Raw genomic sequence first — 23,809 nt, forward strand, 5'->3', positions numbered from 1 at the left:
TGGTGTATCTGAAGGTATCTGAAGGTAAACTTAAGGCGATGTTAAATATAAGATTTGACTATGAATACCGGCCAAGATGTCGAGATTAGAGACAACGACGATTATAAATAATTTTGGGTTGCCAATGAGAAATATCGCAGCCGCAACTTTTCGAAGTTATTTGTACTTTAGCTTTTCTTCCTAAGAGTTTCTTGTTCTTCTTAATTTCTACGGCTACGTTACTCCTCAATGAATCGTCGTTGTCCGATGCGTTGTTATGCGGAAGAAAAATCTACGACACATACGATAGAACGCAATTGTAATATACAATTGTAATATACAATGAAAACAATTTATTCTCTTAGAATAAACAGTGAATCCTCGTACACGCGCACGAATTTCGGCGATTAGTATCTGTAATGATCAGGTTTGTAAGGTCCTTCCACAGGTACGTCCAGGTACTTGCTCTGCTCTGGCGTTAAAGTCGTGAGTTTCACACCCAAGTGGTTTAAGTGCAATGCCGCTACCTCCTCGTCTAACTTCTTTGGCAGCATGTGCACACCAACCGAGTATTGGTCCGATTTGGTCCACAGCTCGATCTGTGCCAGTACCTGATTCGTGAACGAGTTGCTCATGACGAAGCTTGAGTGGCCCATCGCGCAGCCCAGGTTCACTAAACGGCCTTCCGCGAGAAGAATAATGTGCCTGAAATACACATATCATATACGTGACGTATAATACTGAATTCTACTAGTTTTTTAGTATTCGAACAGTAACTTAACTCGGAGAGTAAAGCCTGATCTACAATATGCTCTTTGCTTCTTGTTTCTTGTTCTCCATCTTTTTCAGGTTTAAGTCAGAAAAAGAAATAAAGAGAAAAAAACAAAAGAGCACATTATAGATCAGGTTTAAGTTCTTCGAATCGAACGATTCGGAGTATATTGAGGATTTTTCGTGAGTACACACGAGTATGTAGACATATATAATGCAAACGCAAACATACACACCTGCCGTTTTCCAGTTTGTATCGATCCACCTGCGGCTTCACGTTGACTTTCTCCACAGCATTCTTCTGCAACCAAGCGACATCGATCTCGCAGTCAAAGTGGCCAATGTTGCAAACGATAGCATCGTTTGGCATGTTGACGAAATGTCGACCTAACACGATATCTTTGCAGCCTGTCGTGGTCACATATATTTGGCCTTTGGTGCACGCTTCTTCCATCGTCGTTACCTGAGAAGATGGTCAACAAATCATATAAAGTCGACTTTGTGGTTACGATAGATTCCGCGCTATCTTCTGTAGGACATTCTACCTCGTATCCTTCCATAGCCGCTTGTAAGGCGTTAATAGGATCGATTTCCGTGATGATGACGCGACCACCAAGGGCTCGAAGACTCTGCGCGCATCCTTTGCCAACGTCTCCGTAACCGGCTACAACGCATACCTTGCCGGCGATCATGATATCGGTCGCCCTCTTGATGCCGTCGATCAGTGACTCTCTGCAGCCGTACAAATTGTCGAACTTGCTCTACAGGAAACAAGTGCGAGTTCAGTTATACAACTATCGAGTGTAACGATTAAAACGTATGTAACGATTGAATTAATCATTATATTATTATTAAATACTAAAGTTATTATCAATTCTTAACTCTAGTCAGTCCTGAAAAATCTTTTTTTTTTATTTCGAATAAGCCTGCACAAACCTTCGTGACGGAATCGTTGACGTTAATTGCTGGCACTTTGAGTATGCCTTCTTTCATCATGCGATAAAGATTGTGTACTCCAGTAGTAGTCTCCTCGGATATGCCCCGACATTCTGTGAGATATTGCGGATACTTGACGTGAACGAGATTGGTCAGATCGCCGCCGTCATCGAGAATCAAATTGAACGGCTTGCCGTCATGGAACACCAAGGTTTGCTTGATGCACCAGATGTATTCATCGTCGGTCTCGCCTTTCCACGCGTACACCGGCACTCCGGCCTTCGCTATGGCTGCAGCTGCGTGGTCTTGCGTGCTGAATATGTTGCAAGATGACCATTGTACCTTTAACACAACAGGAAATGATGCAATTCTTGAAAGTTGGATCTGATCTTTAGATCAGTATTTATAACACAAAAGTATATAATTTATTTTCATAGAAAACATAGGAGAATACATACTGAAAAAAGAATTCTTGAACATTTATTTGTGGGAAATAAAGTTTATTTTCGTAGAGAAAAATGTATTTTATCTTACAGAAATAATATATTTTATATATTATTTTATATTTATATTTTATTATTATAATATAATTTATACTTCACAAATCAATTTTTAAGCATTTTTCTCAGTATAGGAGAATATAGAAGAAATTGAAAATAAACCTGTTATGCGCATATAAATTATCATAAATAATAATAATCAGTGAAAAATAAATCTCGGTTTAAGAGCACAGGACAGAAGTACGTCATCCATGTTATTACGAAATGCAAGCATTACATGGAGAAAAAATGTTTTTAGAGCATGACAGAATAGATAGTAGCTCTTACAAAGCAAAGGTCATCGGTGATAAAGTATTTGTGTATAGATGAGACGAATTTATCTTGAGACGAGTGTATAGATGAGACGTGTCTACTTCTTCACATGCACAAACAGCCACATAAAATTCGATCGCTACTATTGCTCTATTACTTATTGATAGATATCGTTGCGAGTTATTGACGAATAAAACTCATTGAACTTAAGTGGTTCATTCTTTACCAATAGATATAATTTATACAATTCCTTATTTTAAATCTTAAATTGTATATATCTTGATGAATTTGGTTATTAATTTATAGGATAGATTTGTTACATATTTACCCCAAAAATAGGTAATTTTATTGATAATTCATAAATGTTTGCTAACAATATAATTATGAATTCATTTTGATGTATGAAATCCACAGATGTATTAAACAACTTTATTTAAAAAGTAGATAAAACATGCTCTGTGTTCCTCATCACTAAATTATAAACATTCAAATGCTTTTTATGAAAAGTTATGTTATTGGTATTTTACATATCTATGAACTAATGCATTAATAATTTCATAACAAGGAACAGGTAAGCCAGGTTTTATCAATTTTTAAAAAAGTCACTTAATACATCTGAAGTAATGAGTTCACTTATGCTTTTACATTAGTCAAAGTGGTTTCCCAGATAATACAGATAATTAAAAAAGAATTCGAAAAGAACTCAGTTGTATGTCACTGAGTTCATTTTAAGATGCAAAAAGAATTCTTCAGAATTCAGTGAAAAGAATTCTTTTTGTATCTAAAAATAAACTCAGAATTGGTGACATACGACTGAATTCTTTTTTAATTTTCTGTGTTATCTGGGTTGCTTGAGGAGTTTACTCAATACTCACCTCAGCGCCAAGTTCCACCAGGGTCTCAATCAACACCGCTGTTTGCACAGTCATGTGAAGGCAGCCTGCGATCCGTGCACCCTTTAGTATTTTCGAGGGCCCGTATTTTTTCCTGATCGCCATGAGTCCTGGCATCTCGTTTTCTGCCAAGGTGATCTCTTTGCGACCCCATTCCGCCAAGGACAGGTCCGCTGTTCGCGATTGATAGATTTAGTTTACATTTCAATCAAGCAAAAAAACGACACTGAATGTCTGCCCAGATAGCACAGAGAATTCAAAAAGAATTCAGTCATATGTCACCAATTCTGAGTTCATCTGTAAATGCAGAAAGAATTCTTTTCACTGAACTGAACTTTGAAAAATTTTTTTGTATCTAAAAATGAACTCAGAATTGGTGACATACGACAGAGTTTTTTTGAATTCTCTGTACCATCTGAGTGTTGCTCCAGTAACACGACAATGTCGTCATCATTATTTTATCGTTTACGCGTATTTTATACGCGTTTAGTTTTTCGCTATACAACAAAGTGTCAGATACTAAAACATGGGACATTTGATATATCTATATATTATATTTATATTGCTCACTCTGTATATTACACTTGTGCAATGACAACGTAACGATAACGACATTATCATTAACACTAACACGATAGGCCCGCGCAAGCGTTGCATATGTAAATAAAAAAGAAATTCGCGTAAAATGTGCGGGACACAAAAAAACATACAAACTGGAAAGAAAGTTAGACTTTATTTATCTTTTGTTTATCTGACTCTGCTGTACCTTATTCTTGCACTGAGACAAGGATGAGGAAGAAATCCTCTTTCATCCTGTTTGCTTGCCGTGGATGTCGTATGATAATGTACATTTTATATTATTAATATATCGTTAACATATTTCAATAGTGTGACATAAAAAAAGTGTTTATTATTTTTACTATTATAATCAGTAGATACTTGCTTATGAAATTAGTCAAAGTAACGATTACTACCGTAGAAGAAAGAGATTTTTCTCCTAAGAACGTATTCGTTCTTAAATCCTGCTTTCTTTCTTTCAATATATGGTTCCAAGCGCTTAATTAGGTAATGCTCCAACGCCACTCTACGCGATAATTGGATGATAAAATGTAAAATCTTTAGAAATAATCCAAAGTATATCCTCCTCCAAAGATCACGGGTTACGTTCAAACAAGTTCATGTTCGACTAGAATTTGTATTCGTGAAGATCGTAACACGTGAATCGTGTGATCCGCGCAACGATACATATCGACATCTCGCTCACGCCGAGTACTTCGCGTTGTTCCGAGATGAGCAAGCACGTGCTCCGAACAAGTAATCTTGTTCGCGTGTACGTAATGCATACACGCGCTTTTTCACTTACCGACTTTGTAAGCAGGCTTGTTGGACATGTTGCCGGTGATGATTCGTTCGTGCCGACGCGTACGAAAAGAGTAATCCTCGGAGCACACGATCGAATTCGCACGCGGATAACCTGTACTATTCCGCCGCTCGCGGTCACGTGACCCACTCGAAGCAGCTCAAAGTGGTCACGTGAGTCGCGTTCGAAAATCTCCCGCCGATCGCCGGTACTGCAGTTTCTCACAATTAACGCGTTTTTTTTGTTACTTTATTGTTATATTACAAAAGAGTTTGTACATTGAAAATTATGTATTTTTATAAGGCAAATCTGTAGCTTCGCACTTTCAGCGAAAGATATGTACAAGTAATTTTTATAGATCTCACTGTTACTTGGACTGCGTTCCGATATTTACTGCCAATACTGAAAATTTATATTTCATGTTACGTGCATTATAAATTTTCAGTGAATGTCGAAACGCTTAATATAATTTCTAAATATTGCGCTCTTCGTTATAGGGGTGGCCATATGAGCGCCACTTCTGTGTGTAGAGATTCAGGAAGCCACATCTGGTAGACTGACAGCAGAACTGAAATTATGATATTTCATATTATTAATTGCAAAGAGGGATGCTGCATATAAATAAATTGCATGAAAATACACGGTTAAAGGTATACTTTAGCATTACACAACTTGTAACATCTCTTACATTGTTTGTTTGAAGCCCAAGTTTTGAGCAACTTATCTTTGCTCATGATTCCGTGTGTCACCATCACTTGCGTTATCTCCTGAATACGCGGCACCAATCTACGAAGGATATTATATAATTTAATTTGTCGGACAGGTTTAAAATTAACAACCAGATATAATAACGACAAAACAACGACATTTACTTGGCCCACATCTTATTGACACTGTCAGGTGTTGACAGCAATGATGGTACGAATTTTTTCAGCTTGGGACACACTTGACCATCTAAGAAGAAATACACGAACCACTTGACGCCGTTCGCGTTTAGTGGATACTCTATTTCAATGCGTGGAAGTATCAAAGCAGCTTTGCCGAATGTGCCGTTTACGCAACACATAACTTTCCCAGTTTCCTTATTGTAGCTACAAATAATTTCCATAGAAAAGATTCTAGATACATTTTACATTACGATTAGAAAATGATCTCTTATAAGTTTAATGTAATTATTAAGTGGAAATTTTTTGTGGAGATTATATCTCAATATTCGATAATATATATAATGTAAGTTAATATTTTTACAGATATCTAAATAAAGAGAAAAAATTAAAGTATTAATGGAGAAACGATAAACTAGCGAAGATACCTCGGTGGTGGATCAGTCAATGGCTCGCTGAGACGGCACTGAGTCTGCGCGAATATCGGCAGCCACTCGGGTTTTATTGCCGTGATACCTCGCATGTATACCTTGTTTGTCTCGTACAGCTCCTGATAGACCACCCATTTCGGTATGACTTTCTGTAGAACGCACGTGGGTTGCATGAATACAGGATTCTCCATTTCCGCTGTCCTACACACGTCCACAATAATCATAGTAAATTAAAGATTGTTCTCAATCAACAGGACCATCCAAGTGCAATCAGCTGCACGTACCTATAAGCGTATTTCCAATCGGGGTTGTTCGGTTCATGCTTAATCTCGTCAGGCAAAACTTTCCTAGCGACTTGATCTGCCATACCTGCGAGCATTGTTACACACAGCATATTCGCTATCGATTCGGTCGGTGGTGGCATCCTGTGAAAATTTTCGTTACGGAAAAGAAGTTTATTCAATATAGTAGTTGTATGTTCAGCAGAGAAAGTTGCAAGGCAACTCTCTCTATTGAAAGCAGCGATATATGTTTGAAATCACTAAGTGAAAACATACATACATTGGGGCGATAGTCAAGTCAAGATCGGGCCTGTGTGAGATAACGTCATTGGTGAGCTGCCGTCGGAGCTTTCTAACTTCCACCACAGCCTTATGTCGCAAGCCATTCTCCTCGCAATAAGCTACCAAGCTTTTTCCCTGGTATGCTGCGTATTCAGCGGATACAATGGCGTTTAGTAGAACCATTGCATCACCTATGGGCATCGTTTTTTAGTTTAACATCATGCTAGTATAAAATATATCATGTATTAATACTTTTATATCATGTACCAAGAAGCAAACTGTTGCCGGTACCAGCCCACTGCTGACGAATCTGCATTAATTTGTTGTTAGCTGTATTTCCCATATCAGGCACATCTACTAGTATTTGTTGAACACTCAGAGCTGCCACCATGCATGTTATGTACTTCAATAAGTCTTGTGACTTGTGCAAAAACGATAATACCAGCATTTTGCCATAACGTGGAGCGATTGGATATGGAGAGATCTCGCGTCCTAGCGGTGTCAGTTTTGTACAGTAAGTCGCTAAAAATAATCGGTTATTAATTTTGTATACATAAATATCTTTCAACATAACAATTTTTATATTTTAACATTAGATGATAGGGGGGACTAGATCTTAATCTATCATTAACAAATTTATTTTATCTCTAATTTATCAATGGTAAATTATATTTAATTAAATTTATTTAATTAATACGCTACTAGCATCACATGTGTGTTAGCACAAATTTTTTTCTATGTCCGTATTATTAAACTAAATCTGTTTTATAGAATTACGTAAAAAAAGAAAAATACGACGCGGGTTATGGAAAGAATCCTCAAAATAAGCCATGATAACAAACGTGTAATAAATTAATTTAATCTATCATTTTTTTTAAATAACAGTAAATGTCTAGATTCAATTACCTGCCCGCGTATTCGGACGTTCCTCCAACAATCCAAGTATCGTAAGTCTTTTCTCTGCGTATTTCAGCTGTTCGATATCCATTGGCGTGGGAAACGGGAAATTCACGACATTCCTGATGTGCATCGCCTTCATCTGCAGTAACAAGTCGTCCATCGGTTTCTTCAGAATATCAGCTTCGTCGTATTCTTTGAACTCGTTGTACACAGCTGACGAGTATAATCTACGCAGCAGGAAAAATAGAAACATAAAGCATCTTCATGCAGAACGACAGAACTTCTCGAAATACCTGTAGCAATGGCCGGGTCCAATTCTGCCTGCTCGACCCGCGCGTTGTGTAGCCGCCGCTTTGCTCACGTGGCAAATCTTAAACATACTCACACCTGTCGCCTTATCGTACACCTTGTCCTTATAGTAGCCGCTGTCCACCACATATTTAATATTAGGAATTGTCACTGAGGTTTCCGCTATATTGGTGCACACCACGCACAAACGACATCCTTCCGGCGGTGGCTTGAACACCTACAGAACGAATCTTAAAGGATTATTTATTTTGTCAAAGTTCATTTCTGTCGTCAATCTGATATCTGGTTAGGATTGATCTATTATTTACACAGGAAAAATATAACGTGCCCATATTTACCTGAGCTTGTTTGTGAGCAGGTAAAAGTGCGTAAAAAGGCAAGACCCACAGTGGCTGTGAAACTTTCTGTTTTGTGAAATTCATGTCATTCTCATCGTCTTCATCAAAGTAATCCATGTCATCACTTAAATATTCTTCCACGTCGTCGGTAGGTAATACAGAATAACTGATATGAATAAGAAATATATGTTGATATAATATTTCGGGAGAAAAAAAGAATAAAATTGAAATGATCATACGTCATATACATACTCATCGAGATTAATTTTTGCAAGTTTCTTCTGCTTCGACTTGTGACAACGTAACGCTTTCCTTAACTCGGGATCGGAATCATTTTCGTTATCTTCCTCGTCTGATGCTTCTTTCGGCGTAGTTTCACTCGCTGCCCGCTTAACTCGGGTGGACTTGTTTTTTTTTAACGGAAATGCTTCGCGCAATTTCCGCACGACCGTTTCCACCTCTCGCTGGCCTGCAAAGTTTTACTTAATTATCCCCGATAGGATGATGTATGCGACAATATATTTAAAAAGAGTTGTACGAGTTTGATATCACTATACCTGTTAGAAACACTAAAATGCCTCCTTCCGGCAAGCGAGTGTGTATCATCATCGTTTTACGCAATGCATCCTTCATGTAATTTTGGCTTGTCTTTTTATTGAAGTGTATTCTCACTTCATACTGCCGCGTTTGGACATGGAACACCGGCGGCTTTGTTTTGAACAACTTCGTATTCTCCACAAATTCTTCGATTCGCAATGTAGCGGACATGATTATCAGTTTCAGAGGATTGTTGTGTTTGTTTCGGTACGGGACGATTTTCGACAGCAGACCGATCAAAACATCGGTGAACACGGTGCGCTCGTGCGCTTCGTCCAATATAATCACGGAATACTTTGTCAAGAGGAAATCCTGCAAATGCGAAATTACAAAGGTCGTTTATGTTGTCGCGACGATAAAAGACTATAAAAGCTACGTTCAGTTTAAAATGTAAAATCTGTAAATCTAATTGGTGTGTGTTCTTAGGTTCAGCAGCGATCAAGATACGTCAATCAGATATACAAATTTTGCAACAGTTGCTAAGCAGTTTTCTCTGCTAAACGTAGCCTATTTCGTTTATACATACACTCTGAATCTCTTTCAGCAAAATTCCGTCGGTCATGAACTTGATTCTTGTCTCTTTCGTAACGTTCCCCTCAAAACGAATCTGGTATGAAACTTTACTCTCGGGAAGATTCATTTCTTCGGCTACACGCTTGCTCACCGACATCGCCGCTACTCTTCGCGGTTCGGTTATTCCGATCATTTTATCTTGAGCGTATCCTCTTTCATAGAGAAATTGAGGTACTTGTGTGGTCTTCCCTGTAATAAGTAAACACAAGCGTTTGAATACGACAGTTTAGTTCAAATTACTCTGATTGTATCGCTATCACTCTGATATCGCTATTGTTCATTTAAATAATTTTACTCACCACTGCCTGTCTCTCCAGTAATTATGACCACTGGATTCTCGTTTATCATATCTATAATGTCATATTGTTCTCCAGCAATAGGTAGTTTTAATCTAGCAGCTTGCATTTCTGGATCTCTATTCAGAGGCACAAAGACAGCAGGTGTACAATCTTTAGGGGTGATATTTTGTTGTATTTCCTTCTTTGGTTTCTTAAATTTCTCGTTTTTATTTGAAATCGTTTTATTTTCCCTAACATTGTTTTTATTTTCTAATTCCTGGATGTTGGATTCCGATACTGTCTTATCTTCTACATCTTTCGTGACTGCATCATTCTTATTGTTTATTTCAGTTGTCACAACTTCAGGATCATCATCCACTGTCCATTGTCCATCAACAGCAACATGTTTATCCTTATTCTCATCATCGGTATTATTTTCATCACTACTATCACTCTCAAAATAATAATTATGTTTCTGTAACACAAATATTATTTCACAGATTTTTATTATAAAGTACTTAAGATATTTACTTTTTAAAATACTTACTTCAAATCCAATCACATTTGGATCAGACTTAATTTCATTTTGTTTTACACTGTTCAGAATAGCTAATCTCTTTTTTTTATTGCTTCCTTTGATAGAATTTGTACAATGCTTTTTAAAATCTTCCTCGTCTTCCTTCATCATAAGTTTCAATTTTGACTCAGATGTTTCTAGTTCCTGAAAATGGCGCTTCAAACCTTTGTTTTGCAGAGATGTAAAGCTCACATATTGTTGTAATTCAGCTGTGGGTACTTGTACTTTTGCAAGGTTCTCTAGCAATGTCGCCCTCTACAACAACAAAATTAATATTAATTATTGTGCAAAATGTCTCATATTTTGATAAAATCATAGTACTTCTAATTTCTTCTGTTTTCGTTCCACCACTTTCTCTAGTTGCTTTCTATGTTTTTTCGATAACAATTTAGTAGTGGACTGTTTTTTATCTATATTCTTTGTCTTCCTTTTCTTAGAGGGCAGAACAAGAGCATTGCAACTGTCATATTTGTCAGCTTGATATCCAATATCTGTAACAATCTGTAATATGTTTAATAAATTATATATTTGATAATTATTAGTTAATAGGCATAGCTACGATAACTTTGACATATGTTCAATTCTACAGAATAACATTCAAAAGATTTTATCCAGTAAACTGTTTATTAAACAATTATTAATTATTAAAAATTAAAAGTAATAATGTAGCATTTAATAAAAATAAATATTATATAAATATTATCTTCTTGCAAAATAAATAGGCTTTAAAACATAACCATGATTGCATTACAGAAGATTTATAGATGATTCTTTAATAATGTAATTATATCGCATGTTAGGGTTATTACGCCAATTAGAGTACAAAATATAATGGACTGTTTTTCAAAAAATATACACAAAAATGGGCCGTATCATAAAGAATATTGTAGATTTGTTATAACTATATATTCAAAATAATAATTGAGATACTAACTTCATTGGTGGTGGAATTATCAATTTCCACATTTGAAACTGCTCTCGATTTCAAATTAAAACGCTTTTTCTTCATCGTTAATAAAGATTATTACCTAAAGAATATTAATAATTCTTTAAGTATGCGTATTAGATTTTAAGAGCGAAAATAATAACTTGTGATTACAGGCTTGCAGCATAGACAAGCACGTGTATTCCGTGGAATATATTTCAGGAGGATTCCGATTGGATATTAGAGGTCTGTTCTTGTCAGCTACACTGGTGCAATAAGTTAGAATGAGACAAATATATTTTATTTCACTTTAGCTTATTGCACCAGTGTAGCAGTGCGGCTAAAACGAACAGACTGTAGGTTCGTTCGCGTTGCTTGCACTTTCGACACTTTTGCACCTAAGGGTGCGTTCCCACTTAGCGCGTCACGTGTCGCGTCTTCCTAGTTAAGCCAATAAAATTGTCCCATTTTATTTTGTAACTTTACGCCGAATAAAATAAAATAGAGCCCAGTGCTGGGATTCTGTAACTCGTTATTAGAGTTTTCTACGGTATACAAAAGCTGCGCAACGATAACGAAACTATCGTTAACTCCAATAACGAGTTACAGAATCCCAACACTGAACTCTTATTCTTGAAATAGTTGCGCATACGTAAGTTTTGCTGCGCAGGTTTAATCATACTATAAAATAGCTGCGCAATGAAAATTACGTGTACGCAAATATTTCAAGAATAGAGGCCCAGGGGTTAACGACAAGTTAGACGTATCTTTTAATTTCAAAATTTACGAATCATTAACAAATTGAACTCTTTTACTTTCAGTTAATATTCAGTTAATATTAATACTTTCAACGGCATATTAGCCATACACAAATTCAAGAATCACTTTCCTTGCTGCGAAAATGCAGTTGATAGGAATAGATATATATAGGTTGATAGGAATAAATATGACTTCCATTGATTCCGAGCAACTTTCTTGAAAATTCGCTTAATCTAATCTTAACTGGCATAAAACGAATTATTTACTCGTTTTAACAAATCACCTTTCATTTTCCATTATCAACTCTCTCGATTTAGTTAATTATCAATTAATCTGATAAGAATTTGGAGAAAGTCATTCTCACACGCATGCTGATTCGTTAACATTACAATCGTTTTGATGTTTGAGAAACTAGGTCTGTTCTTTTGCTCTGCGCTGTTGCACTGGTGCAATAAGTTAGAGTGAGACAAACATATATTTGTCTCACTCTAATTATCTTATTGCACCAGTGCAGCAGTGCAGAGCGAAAGAACAGACCAACTGCTTCACATCAGATGTTGGCATTGTGTTAGCTGTAGTGCGCATGTGCGACATATGTTAATGCCGTGATAAGCAGGTGGGAAAGGCAATGTAAGTTACGCGTCGATCATTTGGCGGTTAAAGGCATTAAAGGCGGTTAGGTGGCCCGTAGTGATTGGTCGTGACTTAGAGGTATATTATATATTTATAACTTTTATAACTTTTAACGACATTGTTATGTATCATTGCGCAGTTTTTTGTACTATGAAAGAACTGCGCAGCGATACATAACATCATTAAACGTTATAGAATAAGTCCCTTAGTACATACAATTTACATGTATCCTTATATACGAGTAGGTATAAAAGAAAACATGTCGCAGCCCTCTGTAACGGCATACTTCAATACGCGGAAGCGCCAAGCATCCGATGATTTGCGGGGTAAGTCCAAAGTTTTGTTGCTCGAGCAAGATCAATCGAGCGATCAAGCGCGTGATACCTACAAGGATTCTAAGCCCGAAAACGTGCCCGACGAGAGCGAAATGGTGAGCCCAAAAGTCATCTTTAGGGACGTGGCAACTGCGGCGAAAGATTCTCCTTGCATCAAGAAAGTAGTTCGTAGCATTCATTTTGATTCACCGAAAGCGAATACAGAGAAGACGGTCAAGACACCCAAGGCGCGAGTACTACGCTCACGCAGACTGTTCTTGGCGGATGGACATCAGGTGGACATCCGGGAGAGTTTGCAGAAGATGGGGCCTACCGATGTGGAAGTTAGGAAAGTACCATTTGAGAAGAAGGGTAGTCTCAGTCCAAAAAAGTCGATGACTCCTAAGAAGAGTTCTTTTGACGATGCTCCAAAACATGACACAATCAAGGAGGAGGAAGAGGATAAGAAGAAAGATGAGCCATCCATCCAGGGCTTAGAAACTCCAACCAAGAAGATCTCAACAATGGAGAGGCTAAATACTGAAAACTTGAGTTTGAACGACATCAAGAACAGAATTAAAAAGTCTTCTAGACTGTCGGAGTTGAAAGCTGCCATGGCAAAATTCAATAATTTGGATCAGCAATTGAAAAAGACACAAAAACAGGATGATCTCAATAAACCTCAAATGCAGAAGTTTGAGAAGATAGAACTTGAGATTCCAGTGAGGTAAGTTCTTGTGACTATGTTGTTACTTTATGATTGAGTTTTTGACGAGTTGGAATTTGTAATATTCTTTTCTCATTTGACAGCCCACAGAAAACAGCCAGATCTCCAACCAAGGCCTTGTCAACTCCGACTAAGAATAGGGATATCTTGGAGGCAGTGAGTCCTCAGAGGAGAATTTTATTTGAGCCTAAGGACACAACACCAAGTCCTGTAAAATGCAGTCCCACTAAGAAACCAGCTTATCAGAAACATCTGGAAGTTGCTGAAAGCAAGACATCATCGCTGATATTGCCTTACAACTATAGATTCTTAGCAGAAGTCTTCAGATGTGTGGAAACAGTAATATCTTGATTTTACAAAGTCTTCACATTATAATATTTTTTTATTAAAATTTTATGCACACTCATATGATACATATTGTTCATGTGCTTTATGAATATATAATTGCTCATGATGAGATGACGTTGTTCATTCCTATTTTTAGGTGTCGGCAATGCTGTTTAACAGAAACGAATTGATAACATTTAATAAATTAAAACCCGCGGTTCAAGAATTACTGCGACGTAATTTCACACAGAATCATCTGGCCCAGATAAAGACTATTTATCCTGATGCATATACCTACCAGCAAGAGAAGCATCGTAATTTCGGTTCAGTATCCAAAAATGAGAAATACGAATTGGTCCTGACACCCACGATTGGTGCAAGTGATGGCAAAAATATCTCTGATGAAGATAATGCATTGAAATCTGTGTCCAACAACAGCATGGGACCTGCAATATTGCTAGAGAGAAGACGGAAATTTTACAACACTCTGCTAGGTATTATCTAGAAGAGATTATCGTACTATGCAAATCTCTTTGAATCTACCATGACTGTGCATCTGAAAATTATTTTCAATATTTTTATTACAGAGAGAGTGAAAGACGAGCACGAGAAATTTTTGTTAAGCTTGGACACTCCGATAATTATAGAAAAGGAGAAGATAATGCGCTGGCACTTTGAGTTTGATGTGGAAGCTTGCAAAGAGATTGAAAGAGCCGAATTACCACAACCACCTCAAGCTGAAAAGGCAACTGCCAAAGATGTTCTTGGTAAGAATGACAAATTTTGCAACAAGTAGAAGTATTGTTTGACAAAAATAAATTTACTTAAGTTTTTATGTGTCACATAATGTATAATGCTAAAAGCGTAGTTTAAGATATCAGAATAACGTCGGGAATTTAAAGTATCTACGTGAAATTCTACGCAAATACGCATATCGTGCGAATACTTGATATGTGATACAATGCTATAACACGCTCCCAATTTCGAAAACGTTAAGTGGGACAAAATATTGCACAAGACACCAATGCGTTCAAATATTTGCGAAATTCGTTTTTTTCATTCGACTTTGATGTAAGATTTTGTTGATTGATCAGCATATAACACAGTAATCGGTATAAAAGCACCACTTATGTGTAATAATTCAGCAGTTACATACAGCATTCATCTCACCCAACCTTCTTTAATTAATAAGTTAACTTTAGAGAATGGATTCAAAATTTCTATTAGGAAAGATCAACTTGTTAGTAGAATATATGTATTTATTTGTAATTATCGATTGCGTCATTAGGGAAGATCGAGAGATCGACATGATCCTTTATAGCGCTCGTATTACCTTGTGCGTTTGTCTCGTGTGTACACTCGATGTAACCTTATTATCATGCTTTTTTCTTTCTCCTTCTCTCTCTTGTGAAATGTCGACACTAGTGAATTCTATTATACTGATCACTCTTTTTGCCATATTATTTCTTTTCTTTTTTACAGACAAAGTTAAATCTTTGTTCAACACCGGTTCTCGTATGGAGAAAGCATTGCAAAGACTGGCTGAGGCGAACATGACGTCAAAATCGACTTCTTCGTCTTCCACACAGGACTCTGCGACCAAAATCACGGAGAATAATATCCCGAAAGTTAATATCGCTATCGTCGACACCCCACCAGCCACACCAAGTGTACAAGACACCTACCTCACGAAAGCATTCAAGGGTATCCCCAAAGCTCTACTCGAGAAAGTAAGTAGATTACCCGAATGTGTACCTCTAGAAATAACACTTAACTTTTGTCATAACATACATCTTTCATCGTGCATCTCTTCATGACTCGTGATACTTCAGGTTCGTGCGAGACAGGCGGCTAAGGCGTTAGAGGAGATGACGAGAACACCGAGTGCAGACAAGGAGGCTACTCTATACTCGAGACTCCCGGATTTAGCGAAAGTACTTCGCAATATTTACGTGACGGAAAAGAAGGGTGTCCTACCGCTGGAAACGGTGATACAACGATTGGATAACTCCTTCAGGACAAAATTAACGCTGAATGAGATGGACGAGCATGTACGACTGCTGTGTAAGCTATTACCCACTTGGACCAGTATACATAATGTGCGAAAGATAGATTATTTAAAATTAGATAGGAACGCCGATATTACAAAAGTAATCAGGCGATTGGAAATTTTAGCCAATGACAAAGTCAAATGATATCTGTATCTTTCATCTATTAAGATTTGTTTTAATTATTGTTACTTGAAATTTGTCTCAAGTGAGACATTCAGATTTGAATTTAGAGTTAGAATGTTTATTGGTGTGTGGGGTGTCGACGATAGCGATATTAACTTTCGGAATATTATTCTCCGTGATTTGGGTCGCAGAGTCCTGTGTGGAAGACGAAGAGGTCGATTTTGACGTCATGTTCGCTTCAGCCAGTCTTTGCAATGCTTTCTCCATACGAGAACCGGTGTTGAACAAAGATTTAACTTTGTCTGTAAAAAAGAAAAGAAATAATATGGCGAAAAGAGTGATCAGTATAATAGAATTCACTAGTGTTGAATATTATATAAGTATATGATTTTTCCACGTACATACATCACACACATATATATGATCAACTAAAAAAAATTTGAATCTAACTTTAAATCTCTTCCAATTATCTCACGTGAAATAAGTTTCAAGTAATTATTGTTAATACAAGCCTAAGATTGCAATCTGCATATATAATTTCTGCATATAAATGTAAACATTGTTTAATTTTTTTTGTAAGCTTTTATGTATTTGGATTATATATACTCTACAGTTTACAAAGGTAATAGGATAATTGATCTTATACACATTTATGGTTAAGATGTTATTACCTTTATTTCAATTGAATTCTCTGAGATGCGAAATTAATCCACAAAAGCATAAGTCTGGTTTCGATGTTTGATTGTCTCGCATTTATCTTCGAAATTTTATCACTTATTATTAACAAATTGTAGATTTATATAGTAAAACGCACATTATAGAATTGCATGATTTATATTAATGAAGCTACTTTTTCATTGAGGTATGTAGTCATGTAGTATCTCTGAAATATTAATTCAATATGCAGTTTTCTATAGCCCATATTCTGAACCCTCTTTTATTGATAAAAGTGCCTTAAATGTAGCTTCTCAACCAATCAAGTGGCTCCTAACCCTCTTTTAAAGACATTTTTATAGATAAAAGAGAATTCAGAATATAGGCCTATGTGTTTATCAATCTAAGTTACTGCTAATATATACACTGCTATTATCATGTTTGTCATTATATATGTCTTGTCATACTTAATATCGTATATAAATAATTATATTAGTGTTTAATAAAATGTGTTAATCATATAAAAAATTATATATACATTCGATCTTAGCAAATACTGTCATTCAATGAATTTATACCGTTGCCACCACCATAAATCATTTTCTGTAATAAAATATGATATATAATTATAAAGCAAAAATTAATGTGGAATATAATATTGATATAACATAGGATCAACATTATCTACAGCACTTAAATAAGTGCCCTTGTCTCTTTCAACATCTTATGAGTTTTTGCTCTTTCAATCTCTCTTTTTGTTTACTTAATTTTTCTACACAGTCTTCTAATGTTAATTTTTTTCTAATATGTCATCAAGTGCTATTCGTTGTCTTTCAGCTAAGACTTCCCAATAATTTTCACTAGGACCAGCTAAAAATAAATAAGTATTTTAGTAGTAATTCAATTTAAAATTCAATTTTCTATGTACATGCTATGGATTCATAATATATGCAAGAAACATAAAATGTTAAGATAAATATGTATTATATTGATTATACCTGTAGATGTTAAATGTTTGACTTCAGTTTTTATCTTTTCCCTTCGAGCAGTCTGTACAGCCTTGTCTTGAAACGTTATCTTTTTAGAGAACTTATTAGGAGGGCTAGGTTTTATTTTCTCTAATACAACACTGAAATGTCATATATTTAGTCTGTTCTTTTCAGCTACAGTGCTGAACTGGGGTGCTATTCTGTACAATGTACAATAAATGAAATATAAATAAATTACGTTATTAATTATATTAATAAATTGCCAATTTTATTTGTGTACTGTACATGCGTGCATGCACCGGAAATCGGACACAAACCGTTAAGCCCGTATCAGACTACGGTTTAAGATTGAGATTGAATTGAAAATTGGCCAATCAGAGCAAAGTTCATCAAACTTGAGCTTAGTGAATTTTGCTCTGATTGGCTAATTCAATCTCAATCTTAATCCGTAGTCTGATACGGGTTTTAAAGGCCAAATCACACTAACGATTGGCGATAGATGATTGACGATTGAAAATTGGAACTTGACCAGTTGGAACAAAGCAAGTCAAGGCTGAAGCTTGTTGACTCGTTAAAATCTAATCTTCAATTGTCAATCGTCAATCGCCAATCGCTAGTGTGATTTGGCCTTAAGCCCGTATCAGAATATAGATTAGGATTGAGATTGAATTAAAATTTAGCCAATCAGAGCAAAACTTACTAAGCTCAAGTTCGCTGAACTTTGCTCTGATTGGCCAATTTTCAATTCAATCTCAATCTTAATCCGTAGTCTGATACGGGCTTTACATGCTTTTAAGGTTGTTCTACATTAGTTGCAAGTCGATTGTAACTCTTGTTGCGACAGCTAATCAGAAGCGTCAATAGCACCATTGATGCTTCTGATTGGCTGTCGCAATAAGAATTGCGTCTGCTTGTGATCGGCTTGCAACTAATATAGAACGACCTTTAGATAGCCTGTTAGCAGTTTTGTTAGTATAGCGTGTTTGATTGGCTCTGGGTTAATCGCTCCGAGAGCGATTATTGACGTCATAAGTCTCTACTAGCCAATCATCAAGCTTATAAGTACTTGTTTGACCAATAAACGTAGGCTGAATAACCCCAGAGTGGGTTAACCCACAGAGTCAGTCGAACATGCTATTAGTATAAACATCTGGGGATTGATTGTACCTCAAAACGGAGTGAAAATTACAAAAGTAAGCAAATTCATTAGGCATTGACCAACGAAGTTACAAATATTCTAGTAAATTTGCTCACTTTTGTCAGTTTCACTTCGTTTTGAGATACGCAATCGACCCCCTGTGGCTTTTGGCGAGAAAAATGTTACTAGTTGAAATACCTAAAAAGTAGATCCTTAGGTTTACGTCAAGTTGGCGGCCAATGACGGCAGTGATCGACGTTTCTTTTGTAGTTACTTTCGTGTGTACATTGTGAGTGATACAAGCAAAGTGTGGTTAACGTTGATTGATTAAATAATTAAAATTGAAGAAAAAATGGCTTATGTAGATAATATTGTTCATCCTCATATGGGTAGTGTTTCGGAATATACGACCCAGCCGGATTGGCTTAATTCGGAGCAGAGTACTGGGGTGAGTTTTCGTAGATGATACATTTTGAGGTTACAATGACAATGCAAAGTCGAAATATTTAATGAATATAACGTTTGTGTAAAATGTAGGACTAAAAGGTAGGCAAATGTATATTTATAATAAAAAAATATGCATCCATTGTTTAAAAAAAGAAAGAGAGAATTAAAAGAATCAGTATTGGCAAGTGAGATTTTGACGATGTCATTCGGACGAAGGTATACTTTAGAGTGCAATTCGAAATTTATTTGTTAATTTATCTTAAATTTTTTGAAAATTTTAGGATAAAATAATATATATATATATTTTTTAATCTGCCTCAGAATACTACATACAAATTATTTAATGTTAATAACGTTAACAAAAATCATACTTTTAACTAAGGTTTAGGAGGTTACAAAGACAAGTTTGATTATTATATGCAACAGGAAATAGTAATAACTCACAACAGGGAATAGTAATAACTCACTTTGGTACTTATGTAAGATTATATATTGTATTTGAACATTCTTTTGTTATACACTTACGAGATCCTATTTTAGTATCTTTCAAGGATTGTATGTTTGATATGTTCTCTTATCATGATATATTACTTTATGATTATCTTTTCGTTGTTAAGCTGGTGCTAAATCTAAAACTGTTTAAATTTACAGACGTCAATCATGGCGTGTGAATTTGATGGCGGAGTGGTAATAGGTGCTGATTCTCGGGCAACAACAGGGTAAATAGAAATTATATGATGACACTGCATTTATCTGTTCTTATATTTAGCTTGATTTTTATTATAATTTCTCATAATCATGTTTCTTCAACGACCAAACAATGGAGTTTGCAATTAAGGCTTGTGATATTTCATCTGAATTTAATTAATTTAGTAATTCTCTTTCAAGAATGAAGCAATAAAAATAACATTTGAAAGATGCATTTAAGATACAATATATAAATGCAATTGATATTGATTAATTCATTTTTTTAGAGCTTACGTTTCCAACCGTTTCGCCGACAAATTGACGAGAGTAACGGATTATATTTATTGTTGCCGTTCTGGCTCAGCGGCGGACACCCAGGCCATCGCCGATATAGTCGCTTACCATTTAGGATTGCATCAGTAAAGTATCAGCATATTTACAGGATGTCTGATTTATGATACACTTATGTACAGATAGAATTCATCGAACTGAACACAAAATTCCTCTACCACTTCGCGAACAATAACATAAAATTTCGAGTTATTAATTAAGCTTCCTGGATACTTTTATCGCCCATCTTTTTTTAATGACGTTAAGCGAGGAAATGCATGCTAAAAGTTCTTGCGAAATACGTTGAAATAAAAAGATATATCTGTAAAATGATATTTGCAATTAATTGAGCAAATCTGTAAAATAGTCCGAACACTTTTCTTTTGCTGTAATAACTTGCCGTTAATTATCAATAACTTGCCGTTAATTATCGTGTGTGGCGTATAATATATTTTTTAACCTATCTCCGTATGATTCTGTCACGTTGTTAAATTATTGAATCTGATGTCATTAAAGAGATGGACGATACGAGTGCCTAGAAGCCTTAAAGAAGGTTAATGAATGATCGCGCGTGATACGGTAGAGATGAGCTGTGAAGACGTCCGCCGATGTACATTAGTTCAAACTGAATAAAAAAGTCTACCATTTTGTAAATGACTAGGTAGATTTTAAGTTATTGAAGATTGGGAGATGCATTTATTCGTGCGCAATCATATACTAATCTTCTTTAATAACTGTTATTAATTGTCAAACACTCTGTATAATATATTGGGTTATATAATAAATGATATTGGATTTTTCAGTAAAATTCTATTTTTATGTCGTTATAATTTTATAAAATAATCAAAGCAAAGGATGACAGAAGATTATAGATCAAACTAGCGTATAAAATTATAATTACACAAATACTGTCCTTTTACTTTTTTTACTAGAATAATCGAAAATTATTTATCACACAACCCAATATTATCATATTCATGCGCACTAATTTTATCAAACTTATATACGGTTTTCCAGGATGGAGCTCGGCGCGCAACCTTTAGTGGAAACCGCTGCCAACGTATTCCGCGAGATATGCTACAATTATCGGGACTCTCTGATGGCCGGTATTTTAGTGGCGGGATGGGACAAGCAAAAGGGCGGTCAGGTCTATAGCATTCCTATCGGCGGTATGTGTGTCAGACAGCCGATCTCTATCGGCGGTTCCGGCTCGACGTACGTGTACGGCTACGTGGACGCGCAGTATAAGTCCAACATGACGAAAGAGGACAGTCTCAAGTTGGTCGAAAACAGTGAGTACTAGTCGAAATTGTTATCACGAGAGAGAAGAGAGAAGATGAGGGAGAGGGTAATGTAAGATAAAGGAATTGATATTGATACTCTGATTGACATTCAACACTTTTTGAAATATAAATTCTGATTAATATTTAGCACTTTGACAAATGTACACTTTATAGTAAAGTCGAAGTTTATTTCTTAATTTACCTTGAATTTTTTGGAATTTAGGGCACAAAATAATGTACACATGTTGTTCAATTTATTTTAAAATATGTATACTATATACAACTTGTATTATAATAACGTTAACAAAAATTGGCCAATGCCCGAACACATGCCTAGTCGTAGACATTCCGTTTGTTTTGGTCTTTAAATACGAATATTTAAATTTCTAACATAAAGTATATGTATGTGTATTGAATATATACATGTATTCCATGTTGAAAGTTTAAATATTCGTATTTAAAAACCAGAACAGTAAGAATGCGTGGGATTAGGTACGTGTCCGAAATTGGTATTTTTACCTTATTTCTTCGCGAAGTAACTTTCAATATTCGCGTCTCGTTTCAGCACTGGCGCTAGCCATGGCTCGCGATGGTAGCAGCGGCGGTGTCATACGCACCGGCGTCATCACGGAAAAGGGAATCGAGCGGAAAGTCACACTTGGGAATGAATTGCCACGCTTCTATGAGGGCTGAAGACACTCGTTTTGCTATGTTTATCTCGCGATATATGATTAATATAAGTTATACATATTTCTAGAAATTCACGCGCGCACGGGTCATATCTGGCGCTCAGTTTGCTAATTAAAGTTAAAGGACAAAATGTGATCGGTCGATATGTCGTCTTATTTCCTGATATGTATCCTGGAAACACGTTTTATTATATTGCCCCCGGCGGCAAACGGAAACACCATGCAAAAAACAATAACATACTGAACTAGAAAAAAATACCTAACGCTAACTAATGAGAGAACCTAAATAGAGAAAAAAGCAATAGTTCTACCGATATCGATAAGATACAATCATTACGAAAACAAGATCATATCGCGTGGACTTATCGTTCTTCCAATTGCAAAGTTTAGAAAGGTTAATCGGTTGTATCTGTTTGTTTCCTATTCGCTCAATCTCTTGCAAAAATTTGGTCGCCAGAAATCGCGGCCCTCAATTTATTTGACCAAACACGTATCCGTACCGCCACTTCTAAATTTAGGTCGTATTATCCACTTGCGATTCGCCGCCGTTGGGCGTATATATCCGTCGGTCGTTTCGACTCCGTACTTTACCGTTCATTGCCGGTTTAATTGGAAAATTGTCGCAATGACACTATCGTGATGCGAGGTAATCGCGGGGCAGCGACGTCGACGACGACGACGCTACGGGCTCTCCTCCTTGGGCGGTCGGCCGCGTAATCCATCAAGGTAGTCATCTCTCGGTATTCGCGATAGAACCGCCACTATCGCGCGTAACGTACGATAGTCACCCTCGTTGTTGACGCGCGCGACCGACTCGGGAAACGATTCTCCGTACTTCATATGTGATTGATACTCCGTACCGTACGCATCGCGCGCCAAGGTGCTTTCTAAATGGGCAAAGGAATTGTCGGAGGAGAAGCCAGTATTAAGAGTTATAAGAGCGCAAGTATGAGAAATTCTAGCTCCCGTTAAAAACGACACTTGGTTCTGTTTTTCCAACCACCGTTCTCTTCATTTGCGCGACAATCGTATCATGTAATCGTGTATCGAACTTCTGTTTGCTTTCTTGTAGACGTCACGATAATTCGAATTTCATTCTCATGATATCGTGTCATCAATGGAATTACGTGAACATTAGACACTACGATATTATGAAGCATAGAAACGTTTTTAGATTCAGTTTTTAAAACGTTTTAAGATTCAGTTTTTGATCCGATGCAATTCGAAGTGTGACAGCTCTTAGACTTGGATCGACTCTGCGAAAGTAGATTGCGCCAGATTGGCAAATTCTTCTTAACGTTGACATGCACGCGTATGCTTTTATGAGCGCAATCTTAAGAATTTAATCGTTTGGTAATCTCTTTCTAATAAAAAGTACAAATAGCGAGGACCAATCCACTGACAGAGGACGTTTTGTGACACTTCATATATCTCGTTTATGTTAGACAATAGCGTTGCCGAGGATTACTTCTGCCAACTTGAGAGGATCGTTGTTAAACGTTGTTAAATTAAAAAAAAAATTCGCTTGACTT

General features: G+C 36.3%; 4 protein-coding genes across 5 annotated transcripts; 2 read left to right on the plus strand and 2 right to left on the minus strand.

The window, feature by feature from the left end:
• Positions 1 to 317: 317 nt before the first annotated feature.
• Positions 318 to 4,911, minus strand: LOC116848672 (adenosylhomocysteinase). The gene is made up of 6 exons (XM_032824995.1): positions 4,755 to 4,911; positions 3,374 to 3,564; positions 1,687 to 2,028; positions 1,296 to 1,511; positions 987 to 1,213; positions 318 to 684 (listed from the first exon to the last, which is right to left on the minus strand). The coding sequence occupies exons 1-6, from the start codon at positions 4,780 to 4,782 to the stop codon at positions 387 to 389; spliced, it is 1,302 nt and encodes a 433-aa protein (XP_032680886.1). The 5' UTR covers positions 4,783 to 4,911; the 3' UTR covers positions 318 to 386.
• A 67-nt stretch (positions 4,912 to 4,978) lies between these two features.
• LOC116848665 (probable ATP-dependent RNA helicase kurz) lies at positions 4,979 to 11,210 on the minus strand. Its single transcript, XM_032824986.1, has 17 exons — positions 11,136 to 11,210; positions 10,523 to 10,702; positions 10,172 to 10,456; positions 9,646 to 10,099; positions 9,300 to 9,535; positions 8,734 to 9,085; positions 8,429 to 8,645; positions 8,177 to 8,342; positions 7,823 to 8,055; positions 7,536 to 7,756; positions 6,897 to 7,151; positions 6,628 to 6,820; positions 6,351 to 6,491; positions 6,064 to 6,267; positions 5,624 to 5,842; positions 5,440 to 5,537; positions 4,979 to 5,319 (listed from the first exon to the last, which is right to left on the minus strand). Exons 1-17 carry the CDS (start codon positions 11,208 to 11,210, stop codon positions 5,243 to 5,245), a joined length of 3,606 nt encoding a protein of 1,201 aa, XP_032680877.1. The 3' UTR covers positions 4,979 to 5,242.
• Positions 11,211 to 12,439: 1,229 nt separating this feature from the next.
• LOC116848668 (DNA replication factor Cdt1-like) lies at positions 12,440 to 17,358 on the plus strand. 2 transcript variants are annotated; one of them, XM_032824991.1, is made up of 7 exons: positions 12,440 to 12,596; positions 12,764 to 13,559; positions 13,643 to 13,898; positions 14,044 to 14,380; positions 14,474 to 14,653; positions 15,369 to 15,616; positions 15,719 to 17,358. In XM_032824991.1, the coding sequence occupies exons 2-7, from the start codon at positions 12,778 to 12,780 to the stop codon at positions 16,079 to 16,081; spliced, it is 2,166 nt and encodes a 721-aa protein (XP_032680882.1). In that variant the 5' UTR covers positions 12,440 to 12,596; positions 12,764 to 12,777; the 3' UTR covers positions 16,082 to 17,358. The 2 variants fall into 2 exon arrangements, with proteins under 2 accessions (XP_032680882.1, XP_032680883.1); XM_032824992.1 differs by having other exon boundaries at positions 12,448 to 12,596; positions 12,761 to 13,559.
• A 1,735-nt stretch (positions 17,359 to 19,093) lies between these two features.
• On the plus strand, positions 19,094 to 23,785 carry LOC116848676 (proteasome subunit beta type-6). Its single transcript, XM_032825002.1, has 6 exons — positions 19,094 to 19,289; positions 19,940 to 20,007; positions 20,263 to 20,394; positions 21,323 to 21,597; positions 22,154 to 23,223; positions 23,723 to 23,785. The coding sequence occupies exons 1-5, from the start codon at positions 19,194 to 19,196 to the stop codon at positions 22,279 to 22,281; spliced, it is 699 nt and encodes a 232-aa protein (XP_032680893.1). The 5' UTR covers positions 19,094 to 19,193; the 3' UTR covers positions 22,282 to 23,223; positions 23,723 to 23,785.
• Positions 23,786 to 23,809: the final 24 nt, after the last annotated feature.

This window comes from Odontomachus brunneus, unplaced genomic scaffold, assembly GCF_010583005.1.
Source record: "Odontomachus brunneus isolate Ranch 3 - 2012 unplaced genomic scaffold, Obru_v1 Obru_scaffold_097, whole genome shotgun sequence".
Classification (NCBI taxonomy): Eukaryota; Metazoa; Arthropoda; class Insecta; order Hymenoptera; family Formicidae; genus Odontomachus; species Odontomachus brunneus.

What these genes read in the sequence shown, in the direction of transcription:
- LOC116848672 (XM_032824995.1), bottom strand. Translation starts at nt 4,782, where the DNA reads ATGTCCAACAAGCCTGCTTACAAAGTCG. An exon ending in TGGTGGAACTTGGCGCTGAG is followed by an intron (nt 2,029 to 3,373) that starts GTGAGTATTGAG and finishes GTTGTGTTAAAG; the next exon opens with GTACAATGGTCATCTTGCAA. An exon ending in TACAAACTGGAAAACGGCAG is followed by an intron (nt 685 to 986) that starts GTGTGTATGTTT and finishes TGTGTATTTCAG; the next exon opens with GCACATTATTCTTCTCGCGG.
- LOC116848665 (XM_032824986.1), bottom strand. Translation starts at nt 11,210, where the DNA reads ATGAAGAAAAAGCGTTTTAATTTGAAATCGAGAGCAGTTTCAAATGTG. An exon ending in GGACCCGGCCATTGCTACAG is followed by an intron (nt 7,757 to 7,822) that starts GTATTTCGAGAA and finishes CCTGCTGCGTAG; the next exon opens with ATTATACTCGTCAGCTGTGT. An exon ending in ACGTCCGAATACGCGGGCAG is followed by an intron (nt 7,152 to 7,535) that starts GTAATTGAATCT and finishes GATTATTTTTAG; the next exon opens with CGACTTACTGTACAAAACTG.
- LOC116848668 (XM_032824991.1), top strand. Translation starts at nt 12,778, where the DNA reads ATGTCGCAGCCCTCTGTAACGGCATACTTCAATACGCGGAAGCGCCAA. An exon ending in GAACTTGAGATTCCAGTGAG is followed by an intron (nt 13,560 to 13,642) that starts GTAAGTTCTTGT and finishes CTCATTTGACAG; the next exon opens with CCCACAGAAAACAGCCAGAT. An exon ending in ATTTTACAACACTCTGCTAG is followed by an intron (nt 14,381 to 14,473) that starts GTATTATCTAGA and finishes TTTTTATTACAG; the next exon opens with AGAGAGTGAAAGACGAGCAC.
- LOC116848676 (XM_032825002.1), top strand. Translation starts at nt 19,194, where the DNA reads ATGGCTTATGTAGATAATATTGTTCATCCTCATATGGGTAGTGTTTCG. An exon ending in TACCATTTAGGATTGCATCA is followed by an intron (nt 20,395 to 21,322) that starts GTAAAGTATCAG and finishes ACGGTTTTCCAG; the next exon opens with GATGGAGCTCGGCGCGCAAC. An exon ending in TCTCAAGTTGGTCGAAAACA is followed by an intron (nt 21,598 to 22,153) that starts GTGAGTACTAGT and finishes GTCTCGTTTCAG; the next exon opens with CACTGGCGCTAGCCATGGCT.